At 34.6% G+C, this 22,991-nt stretch overlaps 1 protein-coding gene across 1 annotated transcript in view; it reads left to right on the forward strand.

Moving 5' to 3' along the window:
- Window positions 1-22,991, forward strand: part of ANO3 (anoctamin 3) — a gene marked incomplete at both ends in the record, with an annotated part of 391,580 nt that overhangs the window by 276,397 nt on the left and 92,192 nt on the right. The window contains 5 exon segments of the mRNA XM_081240506.1: window positions 3,660-3,818; window positions 8,435-8,535; window positions 16,668-16,712; window positions 21,901-22,032; window positions 22,748-22,854. Coding sequence (XP_081096632.1) covers window positions 3,660-3,818; window positions 8,435-8,535; window positions 16,668-16,712; window positions 21,901-22,032; window positions 22,748-22,854 — 544 coding nt within the window.

Consider the following 22,991-nt stretch of genomic DNA (forward strand, 5'->3'; position numbering starts at 1 on the left):
TTATTCATAATTTAGAATGATAAAATAATTAAATAGTAAATTAGAATGCTAGTTAATAGAATTTGTGAACATGTTTACACAGAGACAAAACCTGTGAGTAATACCGAAGGTCACTTATCATAAAAAGATGTAGGTTTTTTGGTTTTTGTTTTTTAAATAGTTAGGCAGTTGCTTCTCTGGGAGAGTTTAACATTTATTTTGCTTAATCTTAGAGTAACAGATAACAATACCTATCAGGGTTCTACTTTCAGTCCATGCTACTCTTAAAATAGGGAAAGCACATAAAATATTTTAAAACTATCTTATCTTCTCATAGTTTTCCTACCAACCAGTCATGTGATTTCTAGGTCTTCTCATTGAAGGATTTTACCTTCACCTGGGATTAAATATGTTATTATTAATTTAAGATTCAGGTGATACTTAATACTGGACTGGTATTAAGAGGGTGGAACACTTTAAGAAAAAGAAAATGCAGAGGAAAAATTTTCTATAATCTTATTTTAGCTCAATCTTTGTTTACGTTACCATGGAGATGCCTGGAGGCAGTGGGTCATAGTGTAAAACAAAGGGAAAGCCATGGCTATTGCAGTTCTGCTACAATTTTGTGATCATTCATCTTATTTGATTATAATTTGATTTGTGTTAATGCTGGAGGGGAGCGGATGAGAAATCATCACATGATATTTTAATGGCCTTGAACTTTTGAGGTTATTCCTACCTGGATACACATAACTATGGATTATTCCCTTCTCTCCTTTCACTTCTTTCCTTCCCTCCTTCTTCCCATAAATATCTATTAATGCTTACTATGTGTCTGGCCCTGGGTTAGATGTTTGAAATACTCTGTGAACAAAATAGTAAAAATTTATCACCTTTGTAAAATTTATATTCCAATAGGATAAGGTAGACAGTAAACAAAAGATAATTAATAAATTAATTATTTAGTGTTATATCACATGTTGGAATTTAACAGTTGCTAAGGAAAATAGATTAGGAAAAGTAGGATCAAGAATGGAATATCATGGAAAGCAGCTGGAGGGTCTTGAAGAGAGAAGCTATATAATGTTTAAAATGCGGAGGATCACTCAAGTGTCTTAACTGTCATGTTGAGAACAGACTTTAGAGGAGCAAAGATAGAAGCTAAGAGATGAGTCAGACTATTATAATAATGTAGTCAATATGTGATATATCTTAGAAAAGAGTAGTAATGAAGGTGTTAGAAAGTGGTCAGATTCTATATATATTTTGAAGAATTTTCTGATGATCTGAATATTAGATGGGTGAAAAGAGAGGAAATAAAGATGACTCGAGATTTTTGATCTGAGCAATTTAAAGGATAGATTTGCAACCAATCAGAATAAAGAGGGTTTTGGGAAACATATACTTGGATAAAATAAGGAATTCCATTTTGGACAGTCAACTCTGAGATGTCCATTAGACATCCAAGTGAAGAAATCAGGAAGGCAGTTGGATACACAAGCCTATGAATATTAATTATGTAGTCAGCATATAAATTGTTATTTAAAACCATGAGACTGAATGAAATCACAAGGAAGGGAATGCAGATAAAGAAGGCAAGAGAATCAATGACTGGTCCTTTAACAAATCAGAGGAAGAAAGAAATAAAAGCTGAGAATAAGGAACCATTTAAGTAGGAAAAAATCCAAATAAATGAGATGTCTTGGGAGTGCAAAGGAAAAAAATGTATTTCAAGGTGGAGTGAGTGATTCAACTACTGAAAGGTAAAGAAGAGGATAGAAAATTGATTAATGGGATACATCAATGAGTATGTCATTGGTGATGCTGGCCAAAGAAACCTCTGGAGTGGTGGAGGCAAAAGCACTCTAAAGTCTGAAGTTAGTTGTGTCTTCTCTGGCCATAAATCCTCAGTGTCTCCATCCTATAGGACCTGTAAGTGGCCTTTTGGCCAGTTAACCTTCTATTACTGCTCAAGCCCCAGACCTAGTAATGTGCACTTATATATACTTCCTTGTCTTTTGCAATATTGTTGTCAAGACCACCATCAAACAGGTGAGAGTTCTAGTTTCACTATTGCCGTTTCCATGACATCTGGGATGTCACTTAACCTCTTTGGCTTCTGGTACTCATATCAATATCTACCTTAAAGAATTATGAGAATAAAGCACTTGGCACACTGCCTGGCACCATAGTAAGTGATCAGTTAGTGATAGCTATTATTATCATCATTATTATGCAACTACAAGGCCTTGATGACCCTGCTGGAGTTGTTAGTCACTTTATAGTATCCAATAAAATAATCCTGGGAATCTCAAAATCTTTTCATTCATTGAAGAAAAGGCTATGCAAACCTTCTTGTCCTTGAACGTGGGAGTCTCTAATACCCCCGAATTCACACACATGAACCTATTCTTTCTAAAAGGACAGCTCCTGAGCAGCCTAACCTGTCCCTATAGGATGACAGTCACTCAGATATCTTTTTTGTTGCTTCACCTGGATGACTCCTTGGCCACCAGCTTACTCTGATCCTCACTTTTTTACCTCAAGCTGCATGTATGTCCCAAGTAGGCTCCTCCAAAGAAGTTGGAGATGGCGTTGTCTGAAATTATCAGATAGCTCTCCAAATGTTAAGACGTTTTAGAATCTCAAGAATGCCTGTATGGGGAAAAATGGAATAGAGAGTTGGTACAGATATTTAAATAGTTTGATGGAAAATGTGGAGAAAGAAGGGTAATATATATAATAGTTAAGAACAAGGACTGGGAGTCAAACTTGAATTCAAGTCATGTGGAACCGTTTCCTGGCAAAGTGCCAGCCCCCGAAAAAGACAGTCATGAAAATCAGTTGATCATAAAAACTAATTTTATTAAAGTTATAGCAAGTAAGGGTACCATCTGTGTAGTCTTAGTAGTGTTTTAAAAAGATGAAGTTAGGAAAGAGTTTTCAGAGGGTTCTAGTACCTAGACTGGGGGATTTTAAGGTAAATCTTGCAAGGGAGGAAGTTGGTTGCAAATTGGTCGGAGTATGGGAAAAACAACTGGGGTAGGTGGACAGAGCAAGGGGAGGACCTTAAAGAAGTCTTAATAAGCATGCAATTAGTCTTAATAAGTAGGCTGTTTTAGTTGGATCACAGTCTTATATTCTGGGAGCAAGTATTTCTTGGAACAAGCAGCCCAGGAATTGTTTGGTTTGGTATTGTTGAACATAGGTTTAGGAAAATAATGTCTTATCTGAGTATTATTTCATGTAGGAAATTATGTTAATTTTGGTTCTCAATGCTTATGATGTTTAAACCTTGTTGTCTTTATCTTCAAAATGAAAGTTTGAATATTAAAATATGTAAAACATTTATGTCTAGGCCTGATTTTGAGCAAATATTCAATGTATGTTGGCAATTATTTTTACAGGGTCTTATTGAATAAAACATATGCATTTTGATGATAACAGAGAATCCATGTTCTGGTGTCAGACTGCCTAATTTCAAATCCTAGAACGTCACTCGCTAGCTTGTCTCCTACTGTAGATTGCAAACGTTTAAAATGATCTTTTCTTATCTCACAATTGGAAGGTAAAAAACACACTTTTATTTTGGATTGCCAATATTCAAACGGAAGTGACTGAAAGCAAAATGTGTGTGCTTATCTAACCCATGCTATTAACAACCCTTGCTTTATTTGCAGAATGACATGAATTACATAGCATCCAGTGGACTTCTATTCAAAGATGGCAAAAAGCGGATTGATTACATCCTGGTTTATAGAAAGTCAAATATACAGTATGACAAAAGAAACACATTTGAAAAGAACCTCAGAGCAGAAGGCTTGATGTTAGAAAAGGAGGTATGTTCTTTAATAGTATTAGCTATGTGGTATTATATGCTGGAAGAGATATGATCGTTTATGTTTTAGTATAAAAGTATATAACACGTGGCTTTTTAAAATGTATAGCAGTTATCTCCCAAATGTAAAAGAAATGCATATGTATAGTACTATTTTAAAATATATTCCTTTTTTACTCTACATGTTTCCATAAATTTAAATATTTTTCAAAGGGCATAACTATTTTTACAATTTTAAAAATTAAAGAAGGAATGATTCTATATAAAGTACAAAGCTCTATGAAAAGAAAAACAAAATGTAGAAAGAAAAGAGTTTGCCAAACTGTTAATGTCTAGGTTTTAATATTTTTTGTTTTTAAATTCTTATTTTGTATTGGAGTACAGTTGATTAACAATGTTATTGATAGTTTCAGGTGTACAGCAAAGTGATTAAGTGATTCAGTTAAACGTATACATGTACCTATTCTTTTGTGCATGTATCGTTTGAACCATGTTTTTCTCTGGATATATGTCCAGGAGTGGGATTGCTGAATCATATGGTAACTCTATTTTTATTGTTTTAAGGAACCTCCATACTGTTCTCCATACTGACTCTACCTATTTGCATTCCCACCAACAGTGTTGGAGGGTTCCCATTTCACCACACCCTATCCAACATTTATATTATTTGTAGATTTTTTGATGATGGCCATTCTGACCGGTGGGAGGTGATATCTCGTAGTTTTGATTTGTGTTCCTCTAATATTTAGCAAAGATGAGCATCTTTTCATATGCCTCTTGGCCATCTGTATATCTTCTCTGTAGAAATGTCTATTTAGGTCTTCTGCCGATTTTTTGCTTGGGGTGTTCGTTTTTTGGATATTGAGCTGCACAAGCTGTTTGTAAATTTTTTTTTTTTTTTTTTTTTTTTTTCTTTTTGCGGTATGTGGGCCTCTCACTGTTGTGGCCTCTCCCGTTGCGGAGCACAGGCTCCGGATGCGCAGGCCCAGCGGCCATGGCTCACGGGCCCAGCCGCTCCGCGGCATATGGGATCCTCCCAGACCGGGGCACGAACCCGTATCCCCTGCATCGGCAGGCGGACTCTCAACCACTGCGCCACCAGGGAGGCCCAGTTTGTAAATTTTGGAAACTAATCCCTTGTCAGTAACATTGTTTGCAAATATTTTCTCCCATTCTGTGGGTTGTCTTTTCGTTTTATTTATAGGTTCCTTTACTCTGCAAAAGCTTTTGAGTTTACTTAGGTCCCATTTGATTATTTTTGTTTTTATTTCCATTACTCTAAGAAACAGATCAAAAAAAGATATTGCTGCAATTTATGTCAAAGGGTGTTCTGCCTGTTTTCTTCTAAGAGTTTTATAGTGTCCAGCCTTACATTTAGGTTTTTAATCCATTTTGAGTTTATTTTTGTGTACGGTGTTAAAGAATTTTCTAATTTCATATTTTACATGTAGCTGTCCAGTTTTCCCAGCACTATTTATTGGAGAGACTGTCTTTCCTCCATTGTACAGTCTTGCCCCCTTTGTCATAGATTAATTGACCATAGGTGCGTGGGTTTATTTCTGGGCTTTCTATTCTGTTCTGTTGATCTATATTTCTGTCTTTGTGCCAGTATCATACTGTTTTGTTGATTCTAGCTTTGTAGTATAGTCTTACATCGAAGAGCCTGATTCCTCCAGCTCCATTTTTCTTTCTCAAGATTGCTTTGCCTATTCGGGGTCTTTTGTATCTCCAAGCAAATTTTAAGATTTTGTTCTAGTTCTGTGAAAAATGCCATTGGTAATTTAATAGGGATTGCATCGAATCTGTAGATTGCCTTGGGTTGTATAATCATTTTGACAATATTGATTCTTCCAATCCAAGGGTATGGTATATCTTTCCATCAGTTTGTTTCATCTTCAGTTTGAACTGTTTCTTCTTAATCCTGTTTGTTATATGCTTTTAAAGAAGACTTTATTTTTTAGAGCAGTTTAAGTATCATACTAAAATTGAGAGGAAGGTACAGAGATTTCCCATATACCATGTTAACCCACACATGACCCTCTTATCATTATGTAAAGCCCTTCTTTATCCCTCATAACTTTCCTTTCTTCAAATGCTTTTTTTAGTGTTCTTTAAGGAAAGCTATTTTTTTCAAGTGAAACAATAAAATTAACAATGCTCACTAGGAAAAAAATGAAAAATAGAAAGGAAATAACACAGAACCCTCACTCTTATTATCCAAAAATAACCACACATGCTATTTTAAACATTCTAGGGTTTTTTTTAATGTATTTATCATATTACAGAAAGAAAAAAAATGTAAAAAATCAGAAGTATAACAAAGTACAAAATAAAAAGTCAAAGTGCACATCTACCATCTCTCAAATCATACCCTTTTCTCCTTTGGTAGCCTTGCTAATAATATCTTGAATTATACTGTTCAGTGTCCCTCAATATATTTTCTATGTATATACAAACACATATAAATTTTTTACATAAAATTAGTCATGATATACTTACTATTCTGCTATTCAATTCTGTTGTTTAACAATGTATTATGGATATATTAAATTGCAGTGTATTTAGATCCAACTCATATTTTTTACTCAGGTACATAGTTTTACAATTTGGTGATTTAGCCAACTGTTCCCTTACTGAGAGAAAAAAATTAAATTAAGGATTTGAGGGACCCCTAAATTACTACTGATTGGATTTAACTACTTTACCAATCAGTGGATTGACAAGGTCAAAAGCTTTGATGATTTATTTGCCTAAATACCTGGATAATTTGCTAATAAGCTTTATAAATGGAATAGAGTGGTCACCCATATTTTTATATGATATTGGAAACCACCCCTACTTTTTTGTTCCCACGGGACATGTCTTGTGATTAGTTATCTGAGGAACATCCATAGGAAGTACTGAAATATAACTCAAGGTGGCCCTAGCAAAACTAATCCATTTATATTTATTAAAACTCTTTTACTATGTATAAAATAACAACCATACACTGCCTTACCTCTTTATGAGGTTAGGATTTATTCACACACTGCCTAGTGTTACAGAATTGGGCAAGTGGAATTCTGATCTCAGTTTCTACTGACTCCTTTAATTGTGTTTCCTCTGCGAATTTTAACCCAGAACATCCATATCACTAGTGATTAATTCAGTTAGGAAGTATTTATTGAAAAAATCTTACAAACTCAAGTTTTGTAATAGGTTTTTATTAATTTAATTTCCTTGTGATTTCTCAAAATCTCCATACAAACAGAATCAATCAAGTGATTGATTGTCATCTGTTCCCAGAGCAGTTTATACCTGCTTGCTATTATAATGCTGGTAGTTATTTTGCTCATGTATTTATAATTATTTCTTAATTCAGCAAGTAATTTTGACAGATTCCATGAAGATGTTGGAGATCAGGTGAGTTAAGCAGACCACACTCCTGCCTTCACTGAACATACAGTCTGTGGAGGAGTCAGTCATGAAAATTGTTTACTTGTGAAAGAGATATAACTTGGCTCACAGTCTCCACCTAGTTTTCTTGGTGGAAAGTCCAGATTCTCTTGTGTGTGTTCCTCTCCCTCGCTCCTCCAAGTTTTCCCAAGAATAATACTGGATGTTATTCATCCAAAAGGGGTTTTGTTTTGCTTTTAAGGGAAATCCATTCATTCTTGAGCTCCCACTCTTCAGTTACTGCCAAAAGATTCCCATTTTTCTTAAAAAAAAGCATCATGTCCCATTTTTTTCCTATTTTTTCTAAAAAAAATGTACACATGTGTACCTTTGTTCCTGGACAAATGGCTTTTCATTCTAGGTTCCATAATTTCATTCTAGGTTCCAGATGATTATCTGGTTCAGAAAGGCATCTGATTCTCTGTTAGTGGTATGAGAAAAATATTCAGAGCAATGGAATCCAATTCTGGGAGTTCTTAAGAATTAGACCAGAGTACTCAATTTTGTTGAAAGCTCCTTAGATAATTCTGATGCACACTTGATTTTGCTTAAAAACCTCTTGTCTAGATCGAAGACACAAAGTCTTATGATCTCTTGCAGGAAACAGTATACTAACCTGTTAAGGTTCGAGTAAGCATGCAAATTTGACAGCTCTGTAAGGCTATGGACTTGTAGGATTTATACTCTGTTTATCCCCAGGATTTTCACAGGACCTCACTTTAATTACAGGAGTAATTACTCAATAAAATGTGCTAGAAGAATAAGTGAATGAATAACTGGTAGCAACTGTCAGTGTTGTTTTTACCACTACCACCACTGCCCCCCACCCCGCCACCCCAGAGCAGGAATGAGAGGATCATGAGAAGGTGTCAAACAAGAATAACTTCAGATTCCTAATTGGCTCATGATTGTTCTGATTAGGGATTCTGGATCTTGATAATGATCAAAGGAAGAAAATGCACTAACTCACATGGATGATTATTTCTTGCATTCAATGACATTATTACATTTTGATTAAGGTATTTCTGTATTAAGAAATTTTATTCATATAAATTCCTTTTAAATGGGTGGTAATGATTCATGTGTAGACAAGGGGAAAATGTCCTTCCCTCTCAGATCAAATTGTGGCATGATATTATCAACTCTGATTCTAAGTGCTGTCTGTTCTGCTGTCCTTTGCAGCCAGCTGTTGCAAACCCTGATATCATGTTTATTAAAATTCATATTCCATGGGACACGCTGTGCAAGTATGCAGAGAGGCTGAATATCAGGATGCCCTTCAGGTACTTTCAGATTCTATTTCATTCTATCTCAATGTATATTCAGATGAGCCTGTTTTTTGCAAAACTTGAGAGCAATAAATGTAATTCTTTCTACAGAAGAAATGCTTTTTCTTCCAAAGTTTAGCTTATCTTGGACATTTATCTTTCCTTCTAATTTGCTTGCTTAATGTGGTAAGTGTTCTGGTTCCCAGCTATATCATTTCTAGCTGGACTTGACTATAGGGAGGGGAAAAATAGTTGTTTTCAAATTTTAACTTATAATTCCCAAGATCAATTTCACTTCTTATTTAATATAGGTAGATGGAACTCTTATTTTTGTGAAAGTCAGGAAATGTAAGTGTGTAGCATCCTTATGTATACAAATACAGTGTTCTTTCTCTGTATAGCAGTTAGCAAGAATCATTCCTCAGGTGGAATGCAACCAGATGGTTTCTTAGCTCTGTCCTCAATGCCAAAGGATAAATGGTAATAAAAGGCCTTCTCAGTTCAAAGATTTTTCAGTCCTTCCTATAGGCAAGCAAAAATTGAATAGATGTGTTTCCCCATATTGTGTGTTTTGTGTTATATGCAGAACCTATCACTTTCCTTCATGATCTCTCACAATAAAATTCAAGTGTTTCTACTCTGTGCAAAGTTTTAACTTACATTGCAGATATGAACACTTACACTTATTTGGAGCTCAGTATGCTTTATCAACTGCTAAGAAGGTTTAAAAAGGTTTAGGGTAACAAGATACCAAGTAAAAGAACCTCTAGATAATGAATATGAATGAACAGTAGGAGTGCAATTCAAAAATATGGAGAAATTTCTCAGACCTGGTAGCGTGGAAGAGGCCAACTCTGTAAGAGTGCTGATAGCCTCAGGTCTCATGACAAGCCTCTACAGTATTCAAGATGAAATATGGGATGTTGATCACTGTCTTTTTAGTCATCTGAAACACCTCAGGCTTTGGAAGATGCAACCACAGTCACTGCCCACAAAACAGAAATTGATTAAGTGTTGGCAACTACAGAGGAATCTTACTGTGACAATATTAGAATTAGATACCTAAATTGACTCCCATTCCTGCTTGGGTATAAGTTTCAAAATTCTCTGTACAGATGATTTTTATAAGATAGGTAAATAATACCTTGAAGAGCTTGGCAAAAATAATAATAATAACAAAATAAAAAACAAAAGAAAATGAGTAAAGTCTTTTGAATTCTTTAGCACCTTATATAAATTATTAATAAGATACCTACAAAAACCTGAAGTTTGTACATTTTTATGAAACTTGGTCCCTGAAAGAAGCAAGTAAGGACCTATGAGATATTATTTGTATTATGATTAGATATTTTGAAGTCTACAGAGGACTGTTTTTAATTCAGGTCATTCTACTGAACCAAACTTGAGAGTACAACTAGGTAAGTATACACTGTGCAACTCTTCATGTCTTGAGTTTTGAGGAATTTTTTCCTGCTGACACTACGTCTCCTTCTAAAAAGTCTTGTGAAATACATGCCTGTGACTTATTACAAGCTGATAATGGGAGAATACTTGCCTTTGCTCTATCTGCTTTCTTCTTGTTTGGTCTGTATATATATGCATGCTACACAAAATCATGCAGAATTAAAACAATGAGTTTCATTTTAACTTATGAAATTATCAAAGACTTTCAGAAGTAGTACTCTTCAAACCTCGCACAGATATGGTGAATAATCACCTCTGTTGATTTATGGTGAGAATCAAATTTCATAAAATATTGTGAAACTGAATTTAAAATTATTTTCTGTGAGACTTAAAACTTTTCATAACCACTTTTTATCTTAAGAAGATAATTGAAAAATATGTAAAAACATTCCCCGAAGTACTATTTATAATTATGAAAAATGGAAATATCTCCTATGTTCAATGGTGGAGGATTTAAATAATTTAGATATACCCTTGCAATGCAATATAATTCATTTATAAAACACATGGGTACAAGGATTTATTAATGGTTGTAGTGAAATAATAAATAAATTTAAATAAAATGTGAAGGATATGCATGTATTCATACAATGAGATTTCACCAATGTAAAATGAATAGAAATAAAATTGGAAGAAAATATAATATGCTAAACATGGTTGCTTCTGATGGGTGGGATTGTGGATCCCTATTATTTTATTTGTTTACATTCTTACAAAATTATTTTAATCAAGTTCTATTTTGACTGCAGGATATAAACAAATGCAAAAGAAGTGTGACACCCAAGACAATAACCTACTTTCTGATATCAGGGTGAAATTGCTAAAAAATTCCAAATTAAGCCTGATTTCACGTACCTTTATCCTGCCCCTATTCCTGTGATTTCACCATTGTTTCTGAGCAGAGGTATAGTTGAATTTTTGCACAAACTAATTTCCTTGTAGATCTAGAAGGAGGAAACCCTTAGAGACTATCACAAAGCGTGCCATTTCAGTGTATTTCAGTATTCAGGTTCTCTTCAGGTTAACTGTACATTGTGTTAAAATATTCCATCAAAAAAAGGAGCATATCTTCCACTTATCTTCTCTGGATTTTATACAAAGCACTTGTTTGCCAGGGGTCCGAAAGATTGAATCCTTTTTTGCTATCCAAGGGGGAATTTGTCATCATTTGATTCTTAGTCCCTGGCAAAGACACATTATTAATTTGAAATTATACTTTCATTCAATGAAAAGGTAAATGTTGGTTAACATGTTTGCTTTACACCAAATATTTGACATTCATAATTTCAAAGATGGTTTTCCTTTCTTTGTCAATATACTTTCAAAGTATGTCCATTCTGCTGTAGTTTATAGGGAAAAAGTCTTACAAAGACGATGGCAACAGAATCTACAGTATCACACATTTCATACAGCTCATTCCACCATCTCAGTTGGATTTTATTAGTTTTAAAAACTGAAAGTCTGTTAGAGTACATTGACCTTTTTTCTCTCATTTCCCTTACTCTTGACTTTTTCAGATAAATTTTGAGGAACTCTGAAAGAATAATCAATATTCTCATAACTTTGTTTCTTTTTAAAAGTCTGTATCAAATTTAATTATTTGTGTCTTTACCTTAGCAGTTCATTAAAAACAATTCCCTTACCAGACTGTGTCTCCACTTTGTATAAATTAGACCCTAGGTCTCCAATCTGTGTGCCATAGTGTCCTTCTATTTCAACGGAGGTTTTGAATAAGGTGTTTTCTTCAGTTGATGATTTTGCCTTTTATAAATAATATTCATTTTTATTTTCTGGTAAGATTGCATTTGAAAGAAGAGTTCTGATACATCCAAAGAAAGAAATATGAAAACCATGAAATGTATTCAGTTACTGTCTCTTTTTATTGATGATGTGGCTCAAATTTCTTCTTTATAATATGTTTTTCAAGATAATGTTCACAATTTCCACATTACTGAAATTTTGGAAAATGCCATTGTGATTCTTTTGATTTAGTAATATAAATATTAGAAAATATACAGCTTTTTCTCAAAGTTTGTCAAAGGAGCACTGGTTCCAGAGGATGTAAAAGAAAAATATCCTGTGACCAAATATGTTCCTGAATTTCTAACTTAAACAATAAGTTTATTTACTGTAGGAATTTTTTGAGAAGTGGTTCTCAGTCTTCAGAATACATCAGAATCACCTTGGAAACTTAGTAAAAATGAAGGTCCCTAGAACCTACATCCAGAGATTCTGGCATATTAGGTCAGGGATAAGATTGGGTATTTTTAATAAGCATCCCAAGTGATTCTGTTACAGTTGATAGAGAAATATTGTCTTGAAGATTTTTAATATGTTAATAATTCTTATAATTTTTATAAATTTCAACAGACAGTTACACAGAGAAGTCTTTCCTTAATTTCCATCTGATGATGGATTTTTTAAAATCTTAATATGGTGATGTTCTTGGGAAAACAGTTTGAGAAATGCTGGAACTCAGAGTTCTTTTAGAACATATTTACAGATCAGTTTAAATAATAGATGTAGCATTAACTAACTCCTTAGTAACCAACTTCTGATTTATTTATAAGGTACACCTAAAATTTGGGATAGCAGTCAGCTCATAAAAAAAGAATGTTATTCAAGCATTGAATAAGTGGCTAAGTGTTTTCATGATTACCAATTCATTTTCCAAATGTCAACTGTTATCATATTTAGGAACATATATATTGTCTTAAAAGTAAAATATACAAGACTAAGAAAGAACTTAAATAGGAAAAATACATATCTTTTTTCAAGACAAGATTTTTTAAAGATTTATGCATAAAAACATATCCGTGCTTGACTATTCCATGTATTTTTTTTTTTTTTTCTTTTTGCGGTATGCGGGCCTCTCACTCTTGTGGCCTCTCCCGTTGCGGAGCACAGGCTCCGGATGCGCAGGCCCAGCGGCCATGGCTCACGGGCCCAGCCGCTCCGCGGCATATGGGATCCTCCCAGACCGGGGCACGAACCCGTATCCCCTGCATCGGCAGGCGGACTCTCAACCACTGCGCCACCAGGGAGGCCCTATTCCATGTATTTATTCAGTGTTGAAACCTATATATTGCATTTCAGAAAGAAAAGCTGCAAATTTATTCAGGAAAAAATTATTAGAGTTATAACCCTTCCTTCAAAAGTTTTCTGGTAACTTACTGTATGAACATGAAACTTCTGCATTTTATCTAAATTTTATGCTTGATATTCTGCATGTGTAGAATTTTATATACATAAATTTTCTAGCTATTTCTTTTCTTGATTATTTTTCCAAAGTAGGTATGGCTTGCGTATTGGACTTGATGTTTCCAAACTAACCAAGAAATTTTAGAGAGTTAAAATAGTCCACATTTTCTAGTTTTTATTCTATCAGGAAAGACTTAGCCTGTGTCTTGTACATTCCAGAAATATCAATTCCCACATTCATTACTTTTCTTTTGATTCAAAGGTGATTCTTATTCATTCTTACCCTTCTCTCACATTAAATTGGTCAAACATATTTTAAGGTGATTCAGTCACCCTGTAGCTTCTCAGGTTGAGTTCAAAGGTGGGGTCAACCTTCCATCTTTCCTCAAGCTCCTCCTCCCACAAATATTTTAATCATAGCAAATTTTGGGGAAATTTTTAAAAAACATTAAGAACAATCTTTTATCACAATTGGGATTAAACTTAGATCACTTTTTTATGCAAAGCATAGCTCACTCAAAAATAAAATAATGTAACAACATACAGGGAGCCCAATATATAGAATAGATAACAGTGCAGTAGTTTTGCTTGACAAGGAGCAGGGACCCAGGGTCGCACCCATGTGACCGTCCGTCCTTCTCATTTGGCCACACAGACATCTCCACAAGTGGCCACTGGCTGTGTGAAACGGTGATTGGAAACAGTGATGGAGATAAGCATTTACTTATAATTTTGAGCGGTTGTTGTAATAGATGGGTAAGTAGGTAGGTAGATAAATGATGTCTTGATGCAAGGTGTAGAATAGAAGAATCTTTCAAATGAAAAATTAAGGGAAAATAAAGAAAGCTCTGTCCATGAACAATATGCAGTTAATAAATTATGGAATGAGGATAGTGGGTAGGAAATAATTTGGTCCTGCAGGCTCATTTATGCAGAAGAACTAAGGAAAACTGCAGGTTATTATTGACTGCATGAATTAAAGGTACACTTGTATATGCTGGGGAAATATAATTAAAAACAAAATCTTCCCCAACCAAAGAAACTTCTCTACAAACGTAGAAGAGAAAGATAACCCTTTTATCACTGAATAAACATTAAACCAGAATGTAACATGCATCGCAGGCAATTCACTGAGATTGCAAATACAAAAAGAAATCTCACCCTTTTCTATAGCCAAGCAGATACACCCATTACAGGCATGTCCTCTAGATAAACAATAACCTAACGGGTCCTCAAGTAAGAGGACTTGACAGCACTAATTGTCACACATAGTTCATCCTAAATTTGACTGGTAACTAGGGTGTTAGTTCATTGGGAAAAATGAGTCTCTTAATTTTATTTGTTCTTACAGTATAAGCAGTTTAAAAAATATGTGTATTCATCTTGTATGACTTTATTCCTTCACTTGTTCTTATTTCTCCCAAAGCATTTCAAAATTAAAAAAGAAAATGTTTAAGAGAAATATTTCAAAAAAGCAGCAATAAAAAGAATAATGTTTCATCCAAATGCCACCTTGTTCTTTTATATTATTCCTTACCATATCCACAACTGATCATTATAACCATAATCTTTATCTCCTCTTAATCACATTCCTAGATTTTTTTGATGCTGAAAATTATTTTAAACCAATTTCTACATTTGTAGTTTTTTAAAGCGATACCTTATTTAGTAAATGTTTATTAAATTCAAAGTGCCCTCAGGCACTGAAGGAAATAAATGCAACTGTGAATTAAACAAAAGCCCATTCATTTATTCATCAGCCATTGGAATGCTTACTATTTACCAAAGAATGTGCCAAGTATACACAAAGTCAGATGAACTGAAGCTACCGTCTTCAAGAAACCCAATCTCCTATAGAAGATAGTCATTGAACTGTTATATAATATGGGGTAAATAGTGCAAGAGAGTACTTTGTAGAGGAGATTCAGAGAGAAGATGGGTTTATAGTACAATAGGGATCTTTTTTAACATCTTTTTGGAGTATAATTGCTTTACAATGGTATGTTAGTTTCTGCTTTATAACAAAGTGAATCAGCTATACATATACATATATCCCTATATCTCTTCCCTCTGGCGTCTGTGTCCCTCCCACCCTCCTTATCCCACCCTTCTAGGTGGTCACAAAGCACCAAGTTGATTGAATGATGTATGCACACAAACCTGTGTATGTTTGATAAAATGAAGGGGGGTGATATTTAAAGTGTGAGTTTAGGCTAGACAGAGCAAGACTTGAAACTCCATATCTGAATTTAGTGTTAGAGTATGTCAGACAACTTAAAAATTCTTTCCTAGGATTATGACTGGTGATTGCAATAAAATATGGTAGCTCAGAAGGTTTTTCAAGTTTTCTAAGCAGTTAATAACAGGACTAAATATCAGTTGTCCTGACTCTTGGCCCTGCTTTCTAGATACCACACCATGGAGTTTTCTGATTCTCTGGAATGGGTTTTGGTGGGTGGGGATAAAGAGGCATTTTAGAAGGCCCTGAATGAGATTCTTGAGCTCCAAGACGTGGATTTAGTGAGAATCTTTTAGAAGGTGAATTAACCTCTGTCACTAGAATATTTAGTTTCTCTAAAATCAGAATGCTACACACTTACTTAAAACACTCAATATCTTCCTATAACTTTTCACCCAAAAACCTTAGCATCAGTGGTAAGACCCCTCATCATCTGTGCCTTGTTCACCATCCCCTCACCTCTTTTATTATTATCCTCAACTTGCAGTTTATACCCCAGCAATTACCAAATTAGTCAAAGTTCCCTGAATCTTACAAGGTTTAGTCTTGCTCCCATAACCATTTCATATGCTGCTACCTCTGTCTAAAATGCCATGTCCTAAGTACTCCATTCAGACGACTACTGCCATTCATGCTTCATGATTCAACACAGATAACACATCCTCTGGGAAAGCTTCCGTCTCCTTTCTCCTCCATCTATGAAAACTAATTGAGATCCCTTCACAGGTACTTCCATAGCCCTCTCTGTTTTACTGAATTATCACACTTTGTTATAACTATCACTTGTCTCCTCAACTGAAAAGTAGCTTTTTGAGAGTAAAAACCCTCTTTTTTTCTCTAAATTTCTAGTGGTTATAACTTAACATTCTTTGCAAAGTCATAAATATTCATTACATATGTGTTTAGATCAATAGATGACTTCATATAACATACAAGCAAGTGATCTGGTTAATATGCATTATGTAGCAGAAGACAAACTTTCAGAAAAGAATTAAAAATCAAATATTCAAAAGTGACCTATTGATTTATGAAAGTGTCTTTGTTATTAGTAACTTAGATTCTGAAACAATGCAAATTCACAGTTCTTCCTATTATACTGGTTCATTTCATATTTTTCTTTAGCATGTGGAAATTAGAGTATTGAAATGCTCAGTATAATTGAATGTTGTCACTTGCTGGTTTCACTATTTTCATGTGACTTTTCTCAGCTGATTTCTCTCTTTGTTTTTGTTTTGTTTTTCAGGAAAAAATCCTATTACACTGACCAGAGGAGCAAATCAATGGGCAGGTTGGTGGGTGATATGAAATTTGTTTACGACCAATTTGTCATTTGGGAAAAAAATAAAAAATGCATTTGATTACCCATATGGGAAAAAAATAAAAAATGCATTTGATTACCCATATCAGCAGCTGTAAATTTTAGAAAGAAAAACTTTACTGATTTGTTCAAGATATTTTCAAAATGACTTATGCCAAATTTGACAATGTTTAAAATCAGATGATCCCTTTTTTTCTATTTACCATTGCCATTCCCACAATCCTTCCTTGATATAATGTTATGGAACAAGGATTTTAATTGCAAATTAGTGTTTCAGGAGATTTTAGTTTTAAAAATAGTTATAAAACCAGGATTGATGGATAAATGATGACCCACTAGAGTAATAGAACAATAGACACAGCAGAGACCTCTTGGATCATTTAATCCAAACATCTTATTGATGAGATGGTAAAAGAGAGACTAGCATCCAGAGTGATGAAGTGGTTTACCAAGGCCATACAGCATCTTTTGTATTACAGACCTACTCTTATTCCACCAGCTAAACCTGCCTCTCTTTCAATTCTGGTATTGAAAGGAAACTTCTTTTCAAGAGCTTTATCTCAAAACAACATCTCTTTACCTATTGTGGTTAACAGTAGCTATGGCAAAGGATTAATTAAAATACAACCCTGAGACACAAGAAACTCTCCCACCTGAATTGCCTTGACCCCGTTTCACTGGAGAAAATGAGCTTCCATTTAATGAACTCTACAAACAAAAGGCTTGTAAGAATTCGCTGTTTTTCTGCTCCTTGCAAAAAAATCAGTTAACAAAAATAGAATGTGAATGTCGTAGAGGAGGCCTTATTGAATAATGTTGCAGGATATTGCAAATCAGAATGACACAAAAACTAGCAAAATCATACAGTATAAATATCTGACCATTTTAGGAGAGAATTTAATAAATCTAGCTCTTTTACCAAAGAAAATGTCTGAATATAATTTAGAACTCTAAAATAGGAAAATTTTGAATTCTAGAAGAGAGTATTGTACTCTATTAAACATTAAATTTAGGTTGGTAGGAATGAGTGACAAGAAAAGGAAATCATGAGGGGGAAAACTTGAAATCTGAATGAATGCTAAAGGAATTAGTACTCAAATGGATCTTAAAAAATTAATGATGTTCCTTAGCCAGTCGGATTCCTCTGTTTGTCAGGTTGACATGCTCAGATTTACAATGAGCTTTCATCATTTCTCTTGTGCTCATTCGTTCCTGGTCTATATAAGCAAATTTCCAAAGTTATTTTTGCATAATAAGGTCAAATTCATTGGAATATTATAATATATAAATTTACAACCGCAGGTTTTCCATATTTTTCTCTGCATGTGCCTGTTTAATATTGGATGTGTTGATAAAACATGTTTAGGTTTGCTTCTTGGTGCTGTATAGGATTAGTGAGATTTGCCACTGTATAATTAGTGTGTTTTCTGCTAAATAGGCATCTTCCTTTCAGAGACTCACAGAAGGACAAAATCCTGTGTATTATATTGGCAACCAATGTCTATGTAATACTGTCATAATTTAGTTTTAGAGTAAACCTGTATTTAGAATTCCTGATAAATATGTATATTCTAAATCCTAAAGAAACATTTTTAATAGTGGAAAAATGTTTTTCTTTACTATTTTGGTCAAACAAAAGTAAACTAGAAAAATGAATGCTATATTATGTGTCATAATATGTTTTATTATCTTTTGTGTTTATTATTTTTTGTTTAATTTTATGAAATGAAAATAAGGTTGTCAGTTATTCCAAACAATTGTTAATGTACCTTAAGCATTACTACAGTCTACTGCTTTACAGTTTACATATTACAAATAGTTTTCTTTGTTCTTTGAGTTAGTGGATGCGTATGGGGAGGGTAACAAATAAATAGGAAAGGCATTTATAAAATTATATGACATATTAAACTGAAAAAATGACTGTCTTGGTATTTGCCTGAGTTTATACTTCCAATTAAGGAAAGGACTGATTTTGATTTTTTTTAAACTTGACCTTTGGAAAAGAAAATTTAAATGTTGTGTGTGTGTATGTACAGGCATCACTGTTATAAAATTATAAAACCCAATTTTTAGACAATTGGAAAGAGGAAAGCAAAAGTCTAATGTGTGTACTTAGATGTCACTTGTGCTTTCCATATCCTGACGTGGGAAAGATGTTTTGTGCATGGGTAATTTGACCAGTAAACATTAGGGGTAAATACGTACAGGCAGTTATCCAGGTTTCAAAGATCATCATTTCTCCAGGCAGGTCGAAAGGAAATGCCTATAGTTTTATTATTGCTGCTATCTATCATTAGCTTACAAAGTACTTTCATATTCAATTATCAAAGCATCTTCAAAAGGACCATTCAGGGGGGCAGAACAGAGTAACTGGTTTGCAGATCAGGGAAAATAAATGACTCCATTATCACCACTCCTTACCACCCCACATCTCATCCCCTAGCTTTCACAGCTGGTATGATAGAGTTTGTGCTCTGACCACGTTCTTTTGACCCTTTAATCCAGGTTTCTTTTCAATTTCCATTGAATTCTCTGCATTCCACTGATTTTAGCAAAGGAATTTAAAGCTCTGTTAGAAGTCATCCTCACATTATGCCATGAAATCTTGTCTTTGCAAGACTGCTAATATGATAGAAGTTTGGTAGAGAGTAGGTAATACGTTAGGTCATGTTGGTGGCATGTGGTGGTTGTAGAAGTAGTAGTGTACTCCTTTTCCTTATTATCATAAATATTTATTGAGTGTTTACTTTGTGCTGGGCACTGTGGGATCAGTCATTACCTATTTAATTATCAGAATATCCCTTCATTTAAGAGATGAGAAAACTGAATGAGAATCAAAGAAATTAAATAATAAGCTAGATCTTCACATCCGGTGATTCAGATCCAGCCCTGACCACATTTCACTATTAGACATCATGTATTCCTTCATAGAAAGTATGTGAAAAGCCTAAACTGATAATATGGTTTATTTTTCTGTAAAAGGTCAGTGATGGTCTAAAAGTCATTTTATTTCATTTCTTTAATATTTTTTGATTGGCATTTATTTCTAGTATGTTTGCAATTTTGTCAGAGATAGTAAGCCCTTGGGTGCTATAGCTATCAGCATTTTCTAAGTGTCATCAGATGCCTCCTTTTATTTGATCCTCCTAGCCACCTAATGAAGTAGGACAGATGGAATTACTTTCTCTCTTTACAGATGACGAACCTAAAGCTCAAAGATTGAAAATGTTTGGCTCAATTTCAATGACTGGCAAATTCATCATCTAATTTTGTTGTTGTTGTTGTTGTTGTTGTTGTTGTTGTTTTGCGGTACGCGGGCCTCTCACTGTTGTGCCTTCTCCCGCTGCGGAGCACAGGCTCCGGACGTGCAGGCCCAGCGGCCATGGCTTACGGGCCCAGCTGCTCCGCGGCATGTGGGATCTTCCCAGACCGGGGCACGAACCCGTGTCCCCTGCATAGGCAGGAGGACTCTCAACCACTGCGCCACCAGGGAAGCCCCATCCTCTAATTTTTTATCCCATTGTTTTCTCCACTAGGCTAACTTTGAAAAGTTGGAGTAATTGCTATATAATCTATTCAGTGTTTTTACATGTCTGTGCACTAGTGGCTGGAATACAGCCATATTTTGTGATTTCAGAGGCTTTCTTTGTAATAAGAAGAAGCAAAATGGATACTTCAGATAACGCTCATTTATTATTTTAGGCTAGAAAGAAATGCTCTGGTCCCTCCAAAACCAAAAGACTTGGCATCTAAATGATAACATTACTTGGCAAAGAAAATGTCCATACTCTTCACATGCTAAAAATCAAAACTTGATGCTCATTTCAAATTATATAGACATGGTAATTTTACCATAATAGACTTGAATGAAATCATTTTTAAGATACAGTCTGCCTGCACATGGCTGTACTAAATTTTTTAAAGTTTAAGCAGAGTTGGCCAAATATTAAGATGCATTGTACTTCTAGGAAAATATTCTATCCTGCCACTTTGACTCACTATTGCAGAAGAAGTCCAAAAACTGCCAAAGATAGAACCTCATAAATAGTGTGTAAATATAGCACTTTTTTTTAAGTAAACACAGCTGTTATTATAGCAACTCAGAATCTCATTTTCAGAATCAATCTCTGGAGTCAGTATGTCTTTTGCTTTCATTTTTGTCTTTTGAAAAATAAATATGATTCCAATCAGTATATATACCACATAGAACTGAGTTGTGACTGTAATCTAAAGCTGAGGCCAAAGTATCCTGATGTGAGATTTCCTGAAACAGTGTTTTAATGTTCTCTAACCTGGAGTCTATGCTAAATCCACCCCTCAAAGCGCAGTCAGTGGATAGCAAGATGAGCACCCCCGGGAACTAGTTAGAAATGCAGAATCTCAGACCCCACCCTAGGTCTGCTGAATTAGTATCTGCATTTTAACAAGATCTTCAGGTGATTTACATGTCCCTTAAAGTCTTAAAAGTACTGCAAAGACTCCTTGACTCAACTCTCCTTATTGTTAATCATCAAGTTTAATGTAAAACACCAACTCACAACTCTCCAGCAATGTCAGTAGTATTACTTTTATGGGTGAGGAAACCAAGGCAAGAAATTAAATAACTTATACAAGTTTCCATAGTTACTATAATGCAGAGCTGCCTTTGAACCCAGTTTTTCTTGACCCGAAACTCTTGCTGTTACCATAGGACCTGTGGCTCCCAGAACTTAATGCGTTGAGTGCATTGTAGCCATTTCTTTCTTTTCAGTCTCCACTTTTCTGGAGCCACATTGCTATAGATTTTTTTAAGTGATCTATAGCCACACATATATAGATATAGATATATACATACATACACTCAACTTTAATAAACAATCTTGCTGGTTTTATTCTTTATGCTTTTTCCTACCCCATCTTTATGTATGATGATTTTCTAATATTTTCCACAGATTTTTCTTATGAGGATCACCTAGTTGCCCTGAAAGACTTTAAATAAATGCAAGATTTGGTTTGCTTTGGAATTATTTCCTTTGTGTGGGTACAGGAATAATGCATGTTTGTGTGTGCGAATGTGGGTGTGTGTATGTCTTTTGGGAATCTTTCAGAACGGTAGTGGAAGGTAGGCATGGCTCTGGAGTGCAACCTAATTCAGTTCTAAAATGTGACTTTGTTCCAGGGTGCAAAAATATTTTAGAAGAATCAAAAAATGGATGTCCCAAAACCCCATGGTTCTTGACAAGTCAGCTTTCCCAGACCTGGAGGAGTCAGACTGCTATACTGGCCCCTTCAGTCGTGCACGAATTCACCAGTGAGTTCCCATCTCTTTTCTCCCATCACCTCTTTTTAAAAATTTTTTTTAGTTATTTAATTTTTTTAGCCATGCCATGTGGGATCTTAATTCCCTGACCAGGGATTGAACCCAGGTCCTTGTCAGTGAAAGTGTGGAGTCTTAACTACTGGTCCGTGCCAGGGAACACCCCTCCCACCTCCCACCACCTCTTGAAGTCACCCTTTTGCTCTTTACATCATTGGCTCTCATGTTTACTCCATACAACTCTTTCTACAATGGAACAGTAGGATATGAAGGGAAAGGGAGAAACTTTGCTTGTCGCTGAAGTACTGAAAACAAGCTAGCTCGGAAAGTGCAGTATTGGGGAATAACATCAATTTTTAATGTGTTCTATTTGGAACCACATTGCTTAAGGTAGTACAAAATTTATGGGAGCCAGTGGACAATCTGTTCTTGTTCCATGCTCAATAAGAAATATGAGGACATTTAGGCTTCCTTATAAACTGAAGGATATTAAAATGAATATTTGATAATGCCCTGTATTATTTATAAATGTATATTTTCTCAGCCAAATGATTTTTTTTAAGAAGATGGTTTCTCTTCTGATTTATTGTACTTTACATGCATTCATTTTAATGGAGAAAATACATGGATGACTACCCAGGAACTTGTAACTGTTGCTAGATTCTGTGGTCTGCATTGAATATTAAAACCAATCCGCTTATCTTCCCAGCTTCATAATAAACAATAAGGACACCTTCTTCAGCAATGCTACTCGAAGCAGGATAGTCTATCACATGCTGCAGCACACCAAATATGAAAATGGAATATCAAAAGTGGGTAAGAAAACTAATTAAAAGCATACTATGGAATTTACTTCTACTGATTACACTCAGAAGTATTTTTTAACAACTGAAGTTTTGCCTTCCTGCATTAGATATGAGGATATAATGCAGTGAACAAACTCTAAACATTGT

The sequence above is a fragment of the Mesoplodon bidens genome, assembly GCF_964165515.1.
Source record: "Mesoplodon bidens genome assembly, chromosome: 7".
Lineage (NCBI taxonomy): Eukaryota > Metazoa > Chordata > Mammalia > Artiodactyla > Ziphiidae > Mesoplodon > Mesoplodon bidens.